The following is an 18,492-nucleotide window of genomic DNA, read 5'->3' on the forward strand; positions in this document are numbered from 1 at the left end:
TGTGGCCAAATACCAACACCAGTGATCAAATTCAGTCTAGCTGGCTTCTTCCCACTATTTCAATAAGTAAATCCCCTGCAATAAAACGAGAGATGGAAGTTGCCAACTCTATGCGCAGGCCACAGACTCAGTTTTAGAGCAGGGTTTGCAGCTCAGGCATGTTTTGATTAAGATAAATCTGAATGCAGGATTGCCAGGAAAGTTCAGGCCCAAATCTCGCTTTGACCAGTCAAGTTTGTATCTACGCATTATTGAAATCTTTTCATCAGGTCTGGACTTCATGGTTGTATCCAAAACTGAGACAAGATTCTCTCCCTGCTCAAAACCACACATGCATGTGGCATTCTTCACATTTCCATTTGTTGATGTTAAATATCACATGGTGGAAAATGTGTATCCAATAGAAACAGTCAGATTTCAAGTTTTCCAGAGTCTGGTTTCTTGTGGAAGCACCCTGGCTTGTCCCTGAGCCCTGCTGCGTGGGTAAGGTCTCTCATATTATAGCACACATGCACCGAATCATCAGCTAGCCCGAGGGAGATACTATTTTATTACAGTTTTTCATTCAGTCCACTTTGCAGCTCACAGTGAACAGAGAGATGTTCGACTGCAAGGTGAATAATGGGACTGCACAACATTTGCATGTAAAGCTCAGAGAAGGAGCTGTTTGAGGTCAGGAGGAAATAACCGTGGTTCGGCTGGTTGCGGGCCTACAGCTGATAGCACTCAAACTATATAAAGCATTCATGAACTTCACACCTTTTTAATTGACCAAACAAGATTAAAGCTTTCAAACGGAGTGGACAGATAAGGTCGCTTGGGGCTCACACCTCTGTCAAATCCTAGGGCCTTGCTCGGGGAACACGGTGCAAGCTTGTGGCAAATTAATCCATTTAACTTGATTGCAAAGCGGTCTGAGAGAGTGTCTTCTGCTACTCCATGGCATGAGGTAGCAAATGAACTTGACCAAAGTTATAAATGCAAGGAAGCAGCATCTCCCCAGAGACTTTGCTTATCTCTTCCAGTTTTGACTTTTGTGCAAGGCCAGGTAGTTTTTAAACCATCCTCTGTGGAGTACTGGAAGACATCATCTTATGGTTTAGCTTGTACTTCTCAGTCACTGATGGCAAGTTCCACCTTCCTCTGAAACAAGCCACACTCATCAGACACATCAATGTGCAGCGTGACTGATGCTCTCCAGTAACAGCAGCTCATAAATTATGAAAAATGACTGCTACAATTAACTGAAAATCAAATTTATTTGCAATAAACAGCAGGAGAGGCATTGATTTTCATATTCTATGCTCACTGTTGCCTTTTAAGCTGGAAGAACTCAAGTCAATAAGAGGAAGATAATAAATATCTGAGACTTTTTAATTCAGATCTGGTCTATTTTTTCCTGTGCTGACTTGCACATTTGCTGGCACTCTCACTCTAGCTAAAACCATTTAAATGCTGACTTGTTTATTTACTGAATTTATTTGGTCAATTTGAAATGTTTCCCTCCTCTGCTTTCCAAACCAATGCAGGAGAGAAATTCACTTTGCCTTGTTGATGTCGAGCAAGCTAATAAGGGTTGGTTTCAGTTGGCGTGAGCCCAAGCAGCACCGCAAAGTGAGGTCCATTCATGGCTTTGTGCCAGTGGAAAACGTGGCACAGAAAGCCTGGGGTAATTGTTAACACTCCTCAGGCCAGTCTTGGGACTCTCAGGATAAACTGGGAGAAAAATAGAAATTGAAAATTCTGTGGGTGGTGTATCAGGAGTAGAACTGGTGGCCTGACATGGGTAATCTTAACCTCTTCCCAATTAATTTCAGCCACTTAGACCAGTGGTTTTTACTAATTCTTGGTACCCTAAAAATTTTTCCTAGGGAAGTATGAACTTGTGTATAGTGAATTTATACTCCCTGTCAACAGGCTGGCTTTTCTTATTTATCTTTTGTGGGCTTCTTAGGAGATGCCTGTGGACCTGCATGGCCTCACGGACCCTCAGGTTGAAACCCGCTGACCTGTACTAATTCACATCTATCCTGCATGGTGAATATATTGTATGAAGTGAGCAAACTCAATGATCTAAAAGGTTTCCTTTTCTTTACAACTTCATAGATTCCTTAAGAGGGGATGAAGTACTTCAGGGTTGCTAAGAGGGAAACTCCTTTTATGATTGCAAAGTATTACTTACAACACCTATAGGCCCTTTTGTTAATTATTGCCTGTTGCAGATACCCTGAGGTACAAACACCAAAGCCATGATACTTCTGCAAGTCATTTTGCTTGTGCATGCTTTAAAGATGAGTCTTGCAGCAAAACCACAACTGCATGGTGTTTGAAGAGTGAAATTAAGCAGCCCCCAAGTTAAACGAGCGCAGTTGTATGCATTCCTTTTGGGGAATCATCTTCTCCAAACTGCAGAGGGTGCACTCAGAGCAGCCTGGGTCAGCTATTTTATGCTCATTGTCTGGAATGCTGCCTACTCCATTCGACTCGCTTTGCTATTTTATGCTTTTCTTGATGGACTTCTAAAAATAATTTATGTGAAGCCCTGCTTGGTTTCTGAACTAAGTCACTCATGTCTCTACAGAAAAATGAAGATGAGGCTGTAGCAGGGGCCAGAAATCTACCTCACATAGGCAAGAGCAGCAGTGAAAATACAACTGCACTGACTTCAGACTAGCAATGAAAAGGAGAATATCTGGAGTCTCTGTTAGGACTGTGGAGCCCCTGCTGGCCCATTAACCTCCACATCTTCACAGCTCCCATGACCCGGATTCTCTAAACGGAGTCCTAAAAGTCGTAAAAGTGGTTCTTTACCACTCCTCTAATACTGGAGTGTGTCCCCATCTCAAACGTACAGCCTGCCGGCCACGCGCAATGCTGAGGGTGGTTCAGCCCGTCTGCAGCTCAGTTGCCTCCCTTCTTCCAGGCTTTTTGGGTTTTGCTGTAGCCCAGATGGGCGGTGTGGACAGTGGCACTCTCCCCTGGTTTTCTGCTGTCTCAGGATCCTTGTTGGCTTCCTCCATGACAGAGCAGGCACATGGCATAGTGAAGGCCTCCTGAGCAGGCCACACCAGTACTGTGCGGCGTGCGCACAGGGGGGTTGCTCTCATCGTGGGAAGTAGCAAAGTGCTGTTGGAGGCAGAAAGACTAAGACACAGAAAATATGTCTTAGTAGATGCTAATGAACACAGGCTAGGGGTATCCCACTTAAGGGCATTGGTTTGCACACATCCCACGTCTGTGCAATACAATGAAGATGTTCCTTGCTGCCCTCTTTCCTTATATCTTGCTTCCGGCCTCAGAGTCCTTCAGAGGTACCCTCCCACCCAGCCCCAGCTCTCAGCTGATTAACTCACCCTGCCTGCAGCAGCATCTCCTGAAAGGTACTCACCTGCTCGGCAGAATTCATCCGCCTCCTGGTGCACCATGTCTTTGACCCGATTGCTGTAGGTCAACCTGGAGTCTTGATCATAAGCCTTCAGGGTCTCGCTGGAGCTGTAGGACTTCTGGGGTACCTTGCTGTCCTCGCTCTCAGCTGAAGAGCTGGTGTAGCGGCGCTCAGTGTCGCGGCGCCGAGTCAGAGATCGATACGGTTTCCTTTCTTTTACATCCATGGCACCCTTGTCTGAGTACTCAACATTAAAATAATGACGTCCGTGTGGTGGTCAGATTGGAATAATCTGAAGGAGAGAATAAAAGAAATAGGATCTAGGTTCACACCTCTAGGCACTAGAAGGCTAATTTGCCTTCTTTTTACATTCTTGCAGTGAACAAAAGAGAGGTTACTTAATGGACTGCAGGAAAACCCTCTTAGAACAATTGCTGATGGAAAACAAGTCTCTGTTACGTGTGAGGCATTTAATAACTGCCACAGCTAGCGGGGCACATACACACAGCAACCTGCATCTGCCTGAACTGGGCACGCCCTTGGGGATTTGAAACTGATTGTGATTTTCTCTTGTCTTCTTGCCACGGGAAGTGGTTCGGACACCTGCAGGAGGCATGCATTTGGTACATCAGTCGCCTAATCTCCGGCAAATCAGGCCATGCTGAAATGTCTCTCTTTGAGCAGCCAGAGGACTTTGGAAAAATGCTGTCCTATAGTTTTAAAAGTGCTTTGATAGACTGTGAGGTTAGAAGGCATGAACAAATGAATGAGACTGTGTAAGAAGGCAAGTGGGAAGGGAGAGGGAGAAAAGAAGAGTGAAAGAGTGAGATATGGATGGAAATCAGATGAAAACATCTTCCTATTCAACGGGCTCATATTTACTCAGCTGGAAATATATTAGAATTTAAGCAGAGTTGAGAAAGTGTAAATAAATTATAGTGCTCTGCTTAATGTAACAGCATGGCCTGGGGTTTATACCTGTGGGAAAACCAATGTCTATATGCGCCAGGATGCAAGCATACATATCCGCACAGAGAGGAAGTTGATATCAGAAATAAAACATGTATTGAAAGTATTTTTGTCAAAATAATTAATAAATTGTCCTTTCATTTTAAGTTTATTAAATACAACAGAAGTCACAGGAAAAAAAGTCAATGACTTGCAGCAAGATGGTAAAATATGTTTTTGAACACCTAAACTGGTTTATGAGTTAAAATTCTGATAAAAGCCACAAACCAAACATAGAAATCTATAATTACAGGCTGAGTTTCTCAGGAACTGAGTCCTCCTGACCACTAAAGAACAGAAACTGAGTCTCTAAATGCCACATCAGGATATTGTTGTTTACTAGCAGTATTTAAAAAGAGAAAGGAAGAGGATCAGAAAATACCCATCAGTTCTTGGTCTTTTTCATAGTAAATATGTATGAAAAGGCATTGGCAAGGACTGAATCACATTCTGTTGGCATTTCTCTCTTGAAAGGCTAAATCCTGAACATACTAATAAAATCTTACTCCTCCATGACACTGAGACCCCAGCCTTGCCTCAAATGCTCTGCCCTGGATTTGTGTTGCAGCACAACACGGCTATAGTCGAGGATGGATGTGCTGTGAGCTTTGCAGGTCAGTTTAAAGGGATGTGGTGTAATGTGGCATTTGTGGCTCTCAAAACTATGAGCCTGTGAAGGATGGAAGGTTCTCAGCACAGGTTCTGCTAACCTACAAATCATAATATTAATGCAGAAGCTTGAAGGCAACATTTTATTATGAATTCCTCACTTGCCAAGCTGTCTGGCACAAGAATAACTAAGCAAATTCTCAAGCTGAAGAGAGACTGCGGGACGGAGCAAGAGCTGCAGGACGGCTGTGAGATGTGCCTGCAGCTGGGCAAAGAAAAAGAGGGTTCCACTCATATTTCTGCAATTCTAACTTTGCTAAGACTGCTCTCTGGGTGTTGTCCCTTTAACCTTTCAAATGAACTTTGCAATGACAGAACTCAGTTCAAACGACTTGTATGGTTTCTGTGGCACTCTTCCTGGAAATTAAGACACTACTTTAAAAAAAAAAATCCACTTAATTCTCTCGCAATCTATTCCAGTGATGGCAGCAGGCCAAGTTCACACTTCCTATTTGTCAGCAAAACGCGTAAAAACTATTGAACACAAATGGAAGGCTGGGGGGAAGAGTCTTATAATTGAGCTTTACTTAAGTCATCCGCAGAGATTTGAGCACCACTTTGATTTTAAACATGTGTTTAAACCCACCGAACTCACTGACTTAAATTCATTCATGAGCTATGTAAGTTCAATACAGTGAATGCAAATGGGATTACTCACCGGCCAAAATTTACACACGTTAAATATTTTGCAGAGTAAGGGCCTGAGACGTGCAAAAACTAAGGCTTGGATGTAGAAGCAATAGTGAAGGGAATGGTGTTATGCTAAAGGACCAATTTAATGTAGTAATAGCGTGTAAGAGATCTACCAAATATTGGTAGATATTTTGCTGTAGTGAATCAAACATATTGGTATTTTCACAGTGGAGAGAGGCAAAAGGAATAGAGCATCTGATTGCTTTTCACTTCATTGTCTTCCTCCCTTAAAAAAACCAAAGCTTTTTTTGGCTTGAAAAATTGTGAGGTGGTTTTTGCAATTGTTATTGAATTGGTTTGTCTCCTTTATACCAACTCTGTGTGAAATCTGCAAAAGAAGCAGGTTTGTTATACCTTTTACTAAAACACCTTAAAACAGGCTCCTTTGCAATGGCGCTGTAGTAAGAGCTGTTATAATGAACACTGATATTGGGGTTTATTGTCATGGGGGATGGAGGTAGCAAAATGTGAGCGGGAGTGGTTGCTACACTCTGTAAAAAATAAACAGTGAAAAATCCAAGGGCTGGAGCCCCTCTGCTGTGAGGCCAGGCTGGGAGAGCTGGGGTTGTTCATCCTGGGGAGGAGAAGGCTGCGGGGAGACCTTGTTGCAGCCTCCCAGTGCTTAAAGGGGGGCTGTAGGAAGGGTGGGGGCGACCTCTTTAGCAAGGCCTGCTGTGACGGGCCAAGGGGTGATGGTTTTAACCTAAAGGAGGGTAGATTTAGACTGGATATAAGGAAAAAAAGTTTACAATGACGGTGGCGAAGCACTGGCCCAGGTTGCCCAGAGAGGTGGTTGATGCCCCATCCCTGGAATCATTCCAGGTCAGGTTGGACAGGGCTCTGAGTGACCTGATCTAGTAGAATATGTCCCTGCTCACTGCAGGGGGGTTGGATTAGGTGGCCTCTAAAGGTGCCTCCCAACCCAAAGCACTCCATGATTCTATGATTCTGTGAAAGGTGGCTTCTACCTGCTCATGAGTATTGCAGCAATTCCTACTAAGGGCCATTCATTTAAAAACTGTCTAGCGGGAGAGGCACACGTGCCAAGAAAACCTTTCTGCACAGTTAGAGCCACAAGGTACAAACAGGGTCTGTAATTACCATTACTAACCTTGCAACTTAGGAAATGGCCAAAAAAAATCAGGAAATTGACTGAATTCCCACCAGATGAAGGTTTTTCTTTTCGTGAAAGAAAGGTGCTGAAAAACTAAAATTCTTCCTACAGTTCATCAAAAATAGCCCTGTAAATTTGCACCATTCACATGCACATTCCTCTATAACAGTGCTTCAATTCCCAATTCATTCATGTCTTTATAAATTTAACTCTCCTCAGCCCTTTCTTCCTCTCTCTTGTGCTGCTTGTAAGGAGACACTTTTCAACTAGAAAGGTCACCCCCAAAACACATAATGAAGATTATTTTTTTTTAAAGAAGGAACTGTTGCATTTAACTGACTTAAGTAAGTTTCCAGCACCTCTGCATGGACATGCAGCTCTTGTCATCTCATTTTTATGGCCCAGCTCCCAGATGGTTTAGATACCTTGCCTTCAATGGAGTTGTTTCATCAGGGAATTTGCCTCATAGTGTTTCTGTGATAGATTATTATTTTTTATCTGCTACTCCTTGTGTCTTGATTTCACTTCTGCTACAATTTCACCCATGCCATCAACAGCTCACATTTTTCCTGACTTCTCTGGCACACGGCGAATACAAAGAATCACACTTGTCTCAATTACATACTCAGGCACCAGTTTCTTTCCGCCCTTAGCTCATGATTGCTCCTCATAATTTTAAAAGCTTCCATAAACTTGCTGGACATGATATAACAAAACAAGGCTTCTAATATTGTCCTTTCCATCCCTTCACTCCTTCTCCCTCCATAAAAGTACAAAAGCCTTCTGCTCTGACCCATTTCTATTTGGAAAGGACTTTCTTGTCCTGGAATGAAGTGTTTCTGGCTCAGTTTGATGCTTTCATCATACTGCTGTTTGCATAACATATCAAATTTCACCCTCTTTTTTTTTTCTCCAACCCAATTAATGGCAATAGCCATTCTTATTTTTGTCAGCCCTCTGAGTGTACAATCTCAGCCGGACCACCAACTGGTTTGGAGTACAATTCACAACGGAAGCATTCTTCAGGCTTTACTTAATCAACTCAGAAAAATCCCACTGACCCCCGAAAGGGTTACTCACATGCTAAAGCCTGTAAAATCAGACTCCTTGACATAGTTATATTTTTCAGAGGTGTGGGACTCTTCATGCATCTTTGCATATATGTCAAGAAGCGGAACAAAAAAAATTGGCTTTCTAGTTCTGGTGCAGTAGTGCAGTAAACGCGATGCTTATTTGCAGCTCTTTTTTATTTTGCTTTTGCTTTGGTTGGCTCCCAAATAATCCTTTTTATTATGTTTTATCCTTTATATCTATCCTCCTCATTCTCGGTTCTGTTGCTTTTTGTTGCTCTTTGGAGCTTTGATTAACCGCACCGGCTTTGTGCTGCAGAATCGCACTCAATGAATGGCAAGGGGAATGATTTATTTTCTGAGTCACCGCTCAAAAGACAAACTTCCATCAATCAAAAACCAGACAAGAGAGTGTGACACCACAAAGCGATATGCTAGGAGGCACTTACAGCAAAAGGGACAGGTGGTCTTTGATAGCTGACTTACATTGCAGGTCACTAATCACAGAGATTAACAGCAAGGTGATAGACAGTGCCTGTTCTGGAAGGCAGCATGTCATATCATCCAATTTTCTGTCAAAATGTGAGGGTTTAAAAGGTAGAGATAGCTTTATGTGTTTCCTATATAGTTATGGCAACAGGGTGATGAGAAAGCTGGAAGAGTGAAATATCTTGTCTCCATGAAAATGTGAGCGTGAATCCCGGCAGGTTGATTCGGTCCACCTTTGTGCTGGAGGAAGCAAAACGACTTCCCACAGTCGTTTGTTTTCCTCCACAAAACCGCCTATGCAAAAATGGCATCGTCTTACTTGACAGGGCCTGGGTTTTGTCTTTTTAAAGTAGATCTTCTCATTCCACTGCTTAGGGCAATTTTTTCCCTATTTTTTATTGCTGCTGCCCTTTGTAGAATGAGCACAGCCACAGAATACCGAGCAGCAAGCTGGATTTTATTTTCCATCCTTTGGGCTCCACAAATCGAGTTGTTAACTAAGACCTAATGCCGATAAGTAGTGAGCAAGTATCCTTTTCTTCACTTTAGAGAGGAGGAGATGAGGCATGGGAAGTCAAAGTGACTTGCTGAAGGTGGTACAAGCAACAGAACTGAGAGGAGAGTCGTGATCTCCCAGGCAGAGTCTGATATTGAGCCCTGGAGTTTTTTAAGAATCGAGCCACGTAAGCACAGCAGAATACTTAAGATAAAAAACTCTTGGCCAATGCATGTCTGAAATCTCGGTGTGAGAAGAGTAGCGTGAACCTCAGGTATTATTAACAAGATGCTCTTTCATGTTTGCATAGTGCCCTTCAGTCAGACTGCGGAGCATGTACAATTGCAGTTGTGTCTAACCAGTGAAATCCCATGGTGAATGATGAAAACCCCACTCAGAGTCAAAAGAGAGGCAGTTTTTCGCCACATGGTACATTAATGTTCTCCAAAACACCAAGAGATATTGGGGACAGACCAACAGCTATGTTCCCAACGTTATTTGGGAAGTTAGGTCCAAATCAGGATCCCAAGCTGCAACCAAAAACCTTGAGTGTTCAGATGCTTAAATGACTTTGTGGGTGTGTTTATTAATGCCTTACACCAAGTTAAGTCATCACTTGCCTTTTAACATCTTATTTGAAACAACACAGTCTACTGTGAGAGTCCCACCACACTTCCATGAGGATGCAAATGCCTGGTTTGAGGCTCCATATTCTGGTTTCATGACAGAAAATGCAGAACCTGGGAAATCTCATTTGGTCATTTCCATTTGTCCAGAAAAATCTGTGATATTGCCTGCGTTTCCACACCTGGTCTAAAGCACAAAGCCGGCATAAATGTAGTGTTGAATGTTCTGATGTATTCAGCAGATATTTAGGCATTGACTTAGGGGTGATTCAAATCAGATTTGTATTTCCAGGTGATCAGAGGCGGCAATGATCTGATCTTAGCAAATAGACAACCATGGCTTAAACAGTGTGATGCTATTTACCAGGTTTCTGGGAGATTCTTCTATATAACCTAAAAGACTCCTGTGTTTTTTATTAAACTTTAAGCTTCAGATTTATAACAGAGGTTCAAATCCCAGGAGGTCTCTGTAGGAAATAAATTAAGCTGTAGGTATAACATCCTCTCACATTTTTGGCAAAGGTTTTGGAAAGAAGCAGGCACAAGAGAGAAGAATGAAGGGTTGAGTTAACACTTCTTGGATTCCACCCAGTGCTTGAAGAAAGTAACAAAAACTCCCTTTTCTGTTCTCAACCACTACGCCTTTCTTCTACTGGTAAGAGACTTGCTAGGCAATTGGTAATGTCCTGTCCAAAAGATGTGGTTTGTGACCTTTTCATGAATAAATCTAAAACTGCAATGAGCTGGAGGCCCAGGAAAACTTGAACCAGTAGTTCAGATTTGAAGTATGGTGTGAAAGCACAAAGGGTGCTGGATTAAAATTATCTCAGTTATTTTTGGTTTGCAGACCCCTAAGTCTTCCCTCATGGGCTGCAGCCTTTCGCCTGTGCTAGGGGAAGATTTTGGGTCCAGAAGTCAAAAAACTTTCAAATAGTTTTTGACTAGTATAAACAGTTTGCAGCTGCAGTCATCAGAACCCTACTCTGGCTTCCCCCAAAATGGAAATTACTTTGGAAACAATCTTGGTTTTATATTGAAATACTCTTTATGAGTCTTTCTAGCCATCCTTGGATGAAGTGGGTTTTCCTCAGAACCTTGGTTTAATAGAAAATGCATATGGTTGTTTAAATAATAAATGCCAGAAGAGCCAGCCTGACAATGTAGACTGATTTAGGTTCAGCCTACAAATTTTTCCTGTCTAGGTCAGACTCACTGACCTAGACATCACACACACTGTTTGGGTGTGTGATGTGCCAGACATCCACAAACGGTGTGAAACCAGCCTGTGTATCAGCGAGTCTCAGAGTGAGAAAGAGCTGGTGGCATCAAATGCAGGTAGCCACTGAATTAATCCCACTAAAGCATTCCCATTCTTCTTCCATCACCCACCATCTGCTAATTTGGGCTCTTACCTGGGTTACAGGAGACTAAGATTTAAGTCTTTAATCTGAATCAGACAGGGTGAAGTCTTGAATGTGTCTCAGATACCCTAGGTGAAAGCCCTAGGCACAGGTTTCCTCACTCTGCTTGGGGGACTCTTTCCTTTTTCCTCCAGAAAAGAAAAACAGTCTGTTTTTTCTTCTGAAAAACAAAAAATGTATAATATCTAGTTATCTCCTAGACAATAAGAAAAGACTGGTTCAAGGGTCACTCAAGGTAGTAAGCTTTGTATCCAGTCTTGGGTAAGTTATGTGTCTAATTTTTATTGGTCTGCTGTGGCCTACAGGGAACTTTTATAATAAAACGGTGGCCCATATGAGAATGTAGCAGGAATCCCAAGACAACTCCTGTGCACACCTTGTGTCGTTTGACCTCTTTATCCCACCATTTGGTGAGGGAATTCCCACGCTTAGATACACTCCCTCGGTATCCCTGCTTCTCTGCCAAGCAAACTGGGCAAGAAAACTACACATCTTTGTTACCCCTGCATGAACCTGATGCAGTCATAGGCAATGTTTGTATTTCTGTGTGCTTCTAGGAAAAACAGGAAGAAACAAAGGCTCTTATCTGCAAGAGCTATACAAAACAGAACTAGCGATCTCCGTAAGGCATCAGAGGCCACTGAGCTCTCTTTTACACATGAAAACTATTTACAGTGTTGCGCATTAACTGCTCAGGTAGCAGACTATACTCAACAACTTCATGCCTGTTGAGTGTCATGCAGCTGTGTCTAGGAGTTGACCATCCTGTGAAGAACTGCAATCATACACGGGAGAATGATTATATTGGGTCAAGGACCATCAAGCCCTGTATCCTGTCTCCCAGTGGTGGGTGCTTTGAACGAGAAGAAGGGGAAAGTGGTTGGGAACAGTGATTTAAGGAATAAGGTTGGTCCTTCCCCTCAATACCCTTCCAGAAGTTCAGCAAATTTCTTAGCAGGACCACTGGGTTTGACAGTCTGTCATGGAGCTGTCCTCTGAGATTCTTCCTAATCCCTTTTGACTCTTAAATACTTTTGGCCTTTGCCACATCCTGTGATTATGTCCCCCAGTGTGATTATGTGTTATGTGAAGAAGCACTTGTCTCCTCTAAACTCGCTGCCTGATGTGTACAGGTCTTGCCTCTTCCATGGGGGCGTTGATGAGCTCAAAGCCCTGTCCTTAAGAACAAGGCTTTGAACCCATACCCACTCTCAGATATACCTTATTTATCACTATTATGCATTATTTCTGCCCTCACAGAAAAGGTGGCTGGGACTTTTTTAGGAAAGAAGGCAAGTCTGCCTTTTCTCCTGCAGTCACCACTGCAGGCTCTAATCCTGCCTCTAAAATCTGTCAGGAGTGGCTGTGTTTGCTGCAGGAAAACTAGGAAAGAGAAAACCATTAGTACATAAAGTTTAAATCATAAACCTTGTCATGTATCTGTATCCTTCTGTAAAAGTATCATGTTGGTGTACACTTCATATGTAAAACCGAGCTCAGAGCCCAGCTCCTGTTCTACATCCTTTGGGTGCAGCCCAGTGTCTGAGCTGCTCACAGGGTGACACCTGGAATTAAAGGAGAGGTGTAATATAAAAGCTGCAGTATCTGAATTATTTCTTTTTCTTTTTTTCTTTTATTTTTCTTTCTTTTGTTTTTCTTTTTTTTTTTTTTGGCTTGGCTGTGAAAATAATAGCATAATAGGTTATGCTTGCATTGGCTTTCTCTACTGCAAATGAATGGCAGGGGATATCATAAGTTCAGCTGAGTTTGGAGGAATATGCTCAAAGGTATGCTCAAAAAGCATTGCTAGGGACAGATTCATTTTGTACCTGCCTATTTATTAACACTATTTATATAGACGCTCTGCAGAACAATATGACAGAGAACTTTCTGCAGCAAAGGGAAGCTCTCACCCAATCAGGCAGGACAAACGGCATAGGGAAAAGAGAGTTTTCCTGTCCCTCTTCTGCAGGCAAAGGCAAGTGTCTTATCCAGGTCACAGTATTCCAGTAACTAACACCCAAACTCCTGCAGGGTTACTCACAACGCCAACCTGTCCTCGTCTTACTACAGTATAATGTGTAAAATTGTCCCTGCTCGTGTCGCAGATGCTGCGGTACTGGGTAATCTATCCTTGCTTTCCTTCAGCTGGGAAAGAAACAAGTCTGTTTTCTTGTGCTGATAAAATCCCCCAAAGAGTCCGACTTCAAACTAAGTTTGTTGAAATATGAATTATCTATAAAAAGACTGCAAAGGCCCATGAATTGATTTCTGATTTTCTATGGACTTATTTTAGGACTTCTCTGTGAGATAATCAGAGTGCATTGAGAGATGCTAGGGATTGATTAATCAGTATAACCCCTACTGTGTCCAAAGCTTAACTTTCAATTACACATCAAGCTTATGCAGTAGGCAGTGTATTTTTCTTAGTTAAAATACCTATGGGGGAAAGATAGATAAAAATAACAAATTAGAAATAGAAAATAATTGCAATTTGGTTTTGCCTTAAACAAAGGGCTCCCTCACTGGAATAACAAGGAGAGGTAGCTAAGGGGAGGTTTTAAGCAGATGCAATCCCTTTTACAAAGAGAACTCCACCAGACATCCCCACACATCACTGTCTGCTTGACGCTGACTACACTCCAGCGCGAGGACTTACACCTGATTGCTGGGTTTCAGCTCAGTGCTGACAAGTAGGGGGTATGAACCTCCAAAATAGACCTTGATGCACTCTTCCAGGTGTGCAAATGCCACAGGACTGCAAGATGTATTAAGGAGGGGGCTTAATAAGGTAATAATAAGTGATACTGTAACTCAGGTGAAAATATAAAACTTTACATTTATACTATCCTTGCAAAATTCTACTTTCCTACTTGCAGAAAGGTATTAGAATAACAGCAGGGTTTATTTTTATTTACTTTTGGGGTTTTTTACCACCATGGTAAAAACTCAGGAAGCAAAATTTAGATTCTGATTTTATACTTCCGTTGTAAATCTACATGGTGGGATGAGCAGGCTGCCCATATAAGTAGAATTTGTCTCACTTAACTTTTAATATCAGTTCTGGAAGCACCTGCAGCCAAATTAGTCACACTAGATTCCTTCTACAATCAGTAAAGGAAAAAAAGTCATTTCTTCCATTTAAAATGAAAATTTCATTTTAAAAATATTTTAGACATCTATTACAGGCATAGATAAATTATTACCTAGAAGTGGCTGTTTCTGATTATTCACGCCAAGGGGACCCTAGGTTGACTCGTTCAATAGTAGGAGTCAAGAGTAGAGTTCTTCATTCATGTTGTTACATGACTGTGATTTCTTAATGATTTAGCCATTCAAGGAGGTACGTTTGCATCTCTCCCATCTTACAGGCAGAACAGACAGGCGGAAGGGGGGTGACCTGGGCAAGGTGACAGCAAGTCACTAGCAGAGACTGCACAAACCCCAGCTCACGTTTGCAGATCAGAAACTTGTTTGCTGGAGTTCTGGGACTGTGTTTCAGTATTCATGAAAGCCAAATATTTTTCACATTTTTCAGTAGATAAAATACTAGGTAAGAGATCAAGTGTTTTTTTCAAGTCCAAACTAAAAACTAAATTCCAGATTTTTGGTACCAAGGTCATTAATTTAGTGGCTAAGTGATAAGTCGTTTGGTTTGCCATAGGAAAACGTCTTGTATATGGTGTTCTGTGGGAAAACAGAATGACTTGGGGAGGTTTAGATTGGATATTAGGAAAAATTTCTTCACTGCCAGAGCGGTCAGGCCCTGGCACAGGCTGCCCAGAGAGGTGGGGGAGTCACCATCCCTGGAGGCGTTCAAAAACCATGTAGCCGTGGCACTCTGGGACATGGTTTAGGAGGCCTGGGGGTGTTGTGCTGACAGTTTGACTTGATGATCCTACAGGTCTTTTCCAACCTTAATGATTCTATGATGCTATGAGTTATTAAGTCATTCTTATAATGAAGAGAAAGTTTTTATATCATTTAACAAAATGAGTGGGAAGGCTCACTGGTCTGCTGAAGGAGAGCTTTGCTACCATGCTCAGAAACCCAGCTTGAGGAATATTCTGCAAAAAAAACATTGCGGGAAGAAAAGGGAAAAGCAAATGAAGCAGTTGTGGAGGGGAGAAGGCAACTGAATATGTAAATCGCTCTTCTTAGCCATACCTTTAATGACTAGTTAGACCAAAGATTAGAAGTAATTGAACGAGCTCTCAGTCAACAAAAGATGCAAATAGATTGTAAAGCAGAGCAGGATTACATTAATTTACACTAAACCAAGAGTAATTAGTTAGCATTTGTGCAGTGCTTAGAAAGCAGAAAGTGCTATATAAATGTTAATTAATATTATTTGTTTCAGATAGTTGCAACAAACACAATCTTTTATATGTCTTACCAGGTAAAAGACAAAAAGCAAACCTCAGTAACAAGACTCCACCATTTACCTGAGGCAGAGCAGAGTGTGCTCTGGAAAACACAGGGTCTTTTTTGGTGGCTATCTCTGAATCACAAACTTTTCAGTTGAAGTCATAAAATGGCTTTCTGTCTCTGGAAAGTCTATCTTCTGGAAAATTAAAAAAAAAACCAAAAAACACTTAGAACACCAAGGCTGGATGTTTATCATGAGGCCGCTGTCCCTGCAGTGTACTGTGACTGTTTCTGACCTTGCACAAGGTCAAAAGACAAGAGAGCTTAAGAGATCAAGGCCATGGGTTCAAGTAGCAAGTAAAACATCTTCAGTTTGGACCATGCAATCGTTCCTGAGATGGAGAGATAGTTATGTGTACTTGAGAAGCAAGAGTCTGGGAAGGAGCTCTAGTTTCCCTTATGCCTAGCTGTACCACTAATTTATTGTGTGATCCTGGACAAGGCATTTAACCTTTTGGGCCCATTTTATGGAAAACAGATATAACCATTCTTAGCTGTTTCACAGCCAAGTAAAGGGTCTTGTTTGATGCTTTTAAGCATGTCATTTCAATAAATAAACTATGAGACATGTATCATTATTAAGAAGATGACCCAGAGAGAGTCTAGGAGTCTAACAAGAAACTTATTAGGTGACATCATACAGCTTCAGGATGGATTCTGAGCCGTGACATGCTAATGATTTGCAAAGATTATTAGGCTCGTTGGAATCATGGACATTAAAGAACCCTAAAGTAAAATGCTTATCTGCTTTTTTGCAATAAATTCTTGACCCAATTTCCTTCCTACCTTGGCAAACTCTTGCATAAAAGAATGATAAATAGCAGAGATCCAACCACTTTGTATGTTTTAAAAATCACAAAGGATAATTCAATTAAGTAATTTGTATGAAAGAAATATTTTGCCAGGATATGAGCTAATAAAAAACTATATTTAGTGCTCATGATTTTCTAAGCGGTTTACATATGTTAATTTATTAGCTAACAATTGTATCTGTAAAGAAGGAAGTGGTACAGATGGAGACAGAGGAGACAGCAACATCCTCAGCCATAAACTCCTGAAGCCAAATGTCTCATCGTACATATCATTGCCCAAGTGAAGTTGGATCGATGCTTACATCTGTTGGATGCAGAAATCTGTAGGAAATCCAATTGCCAAGAATCCTTTAAACATGAGTTTGTTTTTACCAAAGTTCAGGCTCCTGGGTTTGAAAATGTCAACCTCGGTGGAGGAATGGCTCCACGTTTCAATGTTTCTGATGACAAACCCGGCTTGAGATGTTCTCTCCTGCTAGGGCTCAGCCGCCCTGCTGCTTGCTGCCTCCCTGGGGATACTGATGCAGCTGTTTGTAAAACCACACCATAAGCAGATCAGGGAAATGGTCTGGAAATAAAAAGAAGAACCCTTATCTGGCAAACCCTTACCTTTTTATTTTTACAACCTCCCCCAATTTTAATTGGACTAGAGTAAAATCAATTGGGTTTTATAGTGGGGTTTCACAAGTAGTTGCATTGGCTCAGGCAAGAGGGCAATGGGCTGGGGCGGGAAGGAAAACAGGCTGGGAAACTCTTTTCCGTCATTTAAACTGGAAGATGGAACCATATCTCTTTTAGGTCATGGCACGCAGTGTCTCGCCTGATCTAAAAAATTCTGTATTTCTAGTCAGCTTTCCAGCAGTAGAACAGGGGGTTTCTAATAACCCTTCTAATACATCTTTTCCAGCTTTAGCCCCTACCACCCATGATCAGATGTTCTTTTTGTAACTCTGAGAGATAATATTGCTCCATTTCTGCCAAGAGAGCTGCTGCTGCTTCGTGGAAGCTGCTTTGCTGAAACCCCTCTGCTCCATGTCCACACCTCATCCATTTCTCCATGCTTACAGACCGAAGTTTCTCTGTCTTTAATTGGAATTTCTGTTAATACTTTATTCTCTATGCAGTGTCTTTACTACACTGTTTTCAAGAAGAGTTGAAAACTGCTGAAAGCAAACCGGTCAAATGCAGTCAGCATTTTCTTCCTCTTTTTCTTCCCTTTTATTTCAGTAGCAATTATTGGTATCTCATATAGGACAAATCAATGTAAAATAAAAAGAAAAATAAAGGATTAGATCTTCCCTACTGCCTTGGAGCTTTTGGTTTTGTAAATCATGCTACATGTAAGCTATATTTTAAGAAAAACAGAGCACTTTTTTTCTCTATATATTTCTGACCAGTGAGGAAGGAATTTGTTGTGTTATTTCCTGGTTGGCATTGGGTTTTACACCAGCAATGGCTTCTGTGAACTGTGCATCTGATCCAAAGCCCATTAAATTACATGGAAGTATTTTCCATTCATTTCGCTTGGGGAGTAAAATGGGGCTTTATGAGCTCAGCTCCCTGTACAAAACCTTTTAACGTTAGCATTTATGGTATGGGCTGCACTGCATCATATTTCAGCCTTCAAAAGTGTCAGTACTGAGGATGAAAAGGAATAAAATTAAGAAATTGGAGTCTTCTGGAAATCTCCTTCCCAGAGTGAGCCAAAATGAACCTACGAAGAAACATATAACAAAGTGCATTGGCAATTTTTTCAGGTGTAGCCTGTGACCTTGCGAGTCTCCGATTTGCAAGGATCCCTGAGGACCTTCAAAGGGGCCTGGTTTTGATGGAGCAGGTATTTCTCCAAAATTAAGCTCCTTTCTGGCATTATAAGCATAGTGCCTACTGTAATTAAGGCATTTTTGAAATTTTCATTCCATAATTGTATGTAGCTGGGGTCTGGGACAGCCTCACATTCAAGCTGTCACTAAACACATTCAACGTCTCATTGGGTCATTAGACTTATAAACACATTGAACCTAAACACTGGGGCCTGTGCATTTAAGCTGATTTCTTGGGTAGGTAAAGAGATATTTATATTTTCGTTTAGCTTGAGTGATACCAGCACCTGCCACTCGCTCTGAACAGAGCAGTTAACCCATAACTCCCTCTGTCAACTCCCGTTGACGGAAAGCAAAGCAGATAAATTAATGGCTCCCCTGAGAGGAGTGAATGGAGAAGACTCATGTAAACAAATACCTCAAAAAATACAACTGTATTAATGGGAATGGAAATGAAA

General features: G+C 41.7%; 1 protein-coding gene across 5 annotated transcripts in view; it reads right to left on the reverse strand.

Annotated features, from left to right (window-relative positions):
* The window catches only part of TENM4 (teneurin transmembrane protein 4), a 609,630-nt gene that overhangs the window by 347,012 nt on the left and 244,126 nt on the right, over positions 1-18,492 (reverse strand). For 4 of the 5 annotated variants that reach the window (XM_075076073.1, XM_075076149.1, XM_075076381.1 and 1 more), the window contains one exon: positions 3,389-3,677. In XM_075076073.1, the coding sequence (XP_074932174.1) occupies positions 3,389-3,611 (223 nt within the window). In that variant the 5' untranslated portion in view covers positions 3,612-3,677. Of the gene's footprint in view, positions 1-3,388; positions 3,678-10,962; positions 11,123-18,492 lie in introns of those variants that run through there. The other variant, XM_075076241.1, reaches the window with a different exon arrangement.

The sequence above is a fragment of the Phalacrocorax aristotelis genome, chromosome 1, assembly GCF_949628215.1.
Source record: "Phalacrocorax aristotelis chromosome 1, bGulAri2.1, whole genome shotgun sequence".
In the NCBI taxonomy this organism is placed as follows: Eukaryota; Metazoa; Chordata; class Aves; order Suliformes; family Phalacrocoracidae; genus Phalacrocorax; species Phalacrocorax aristotelis.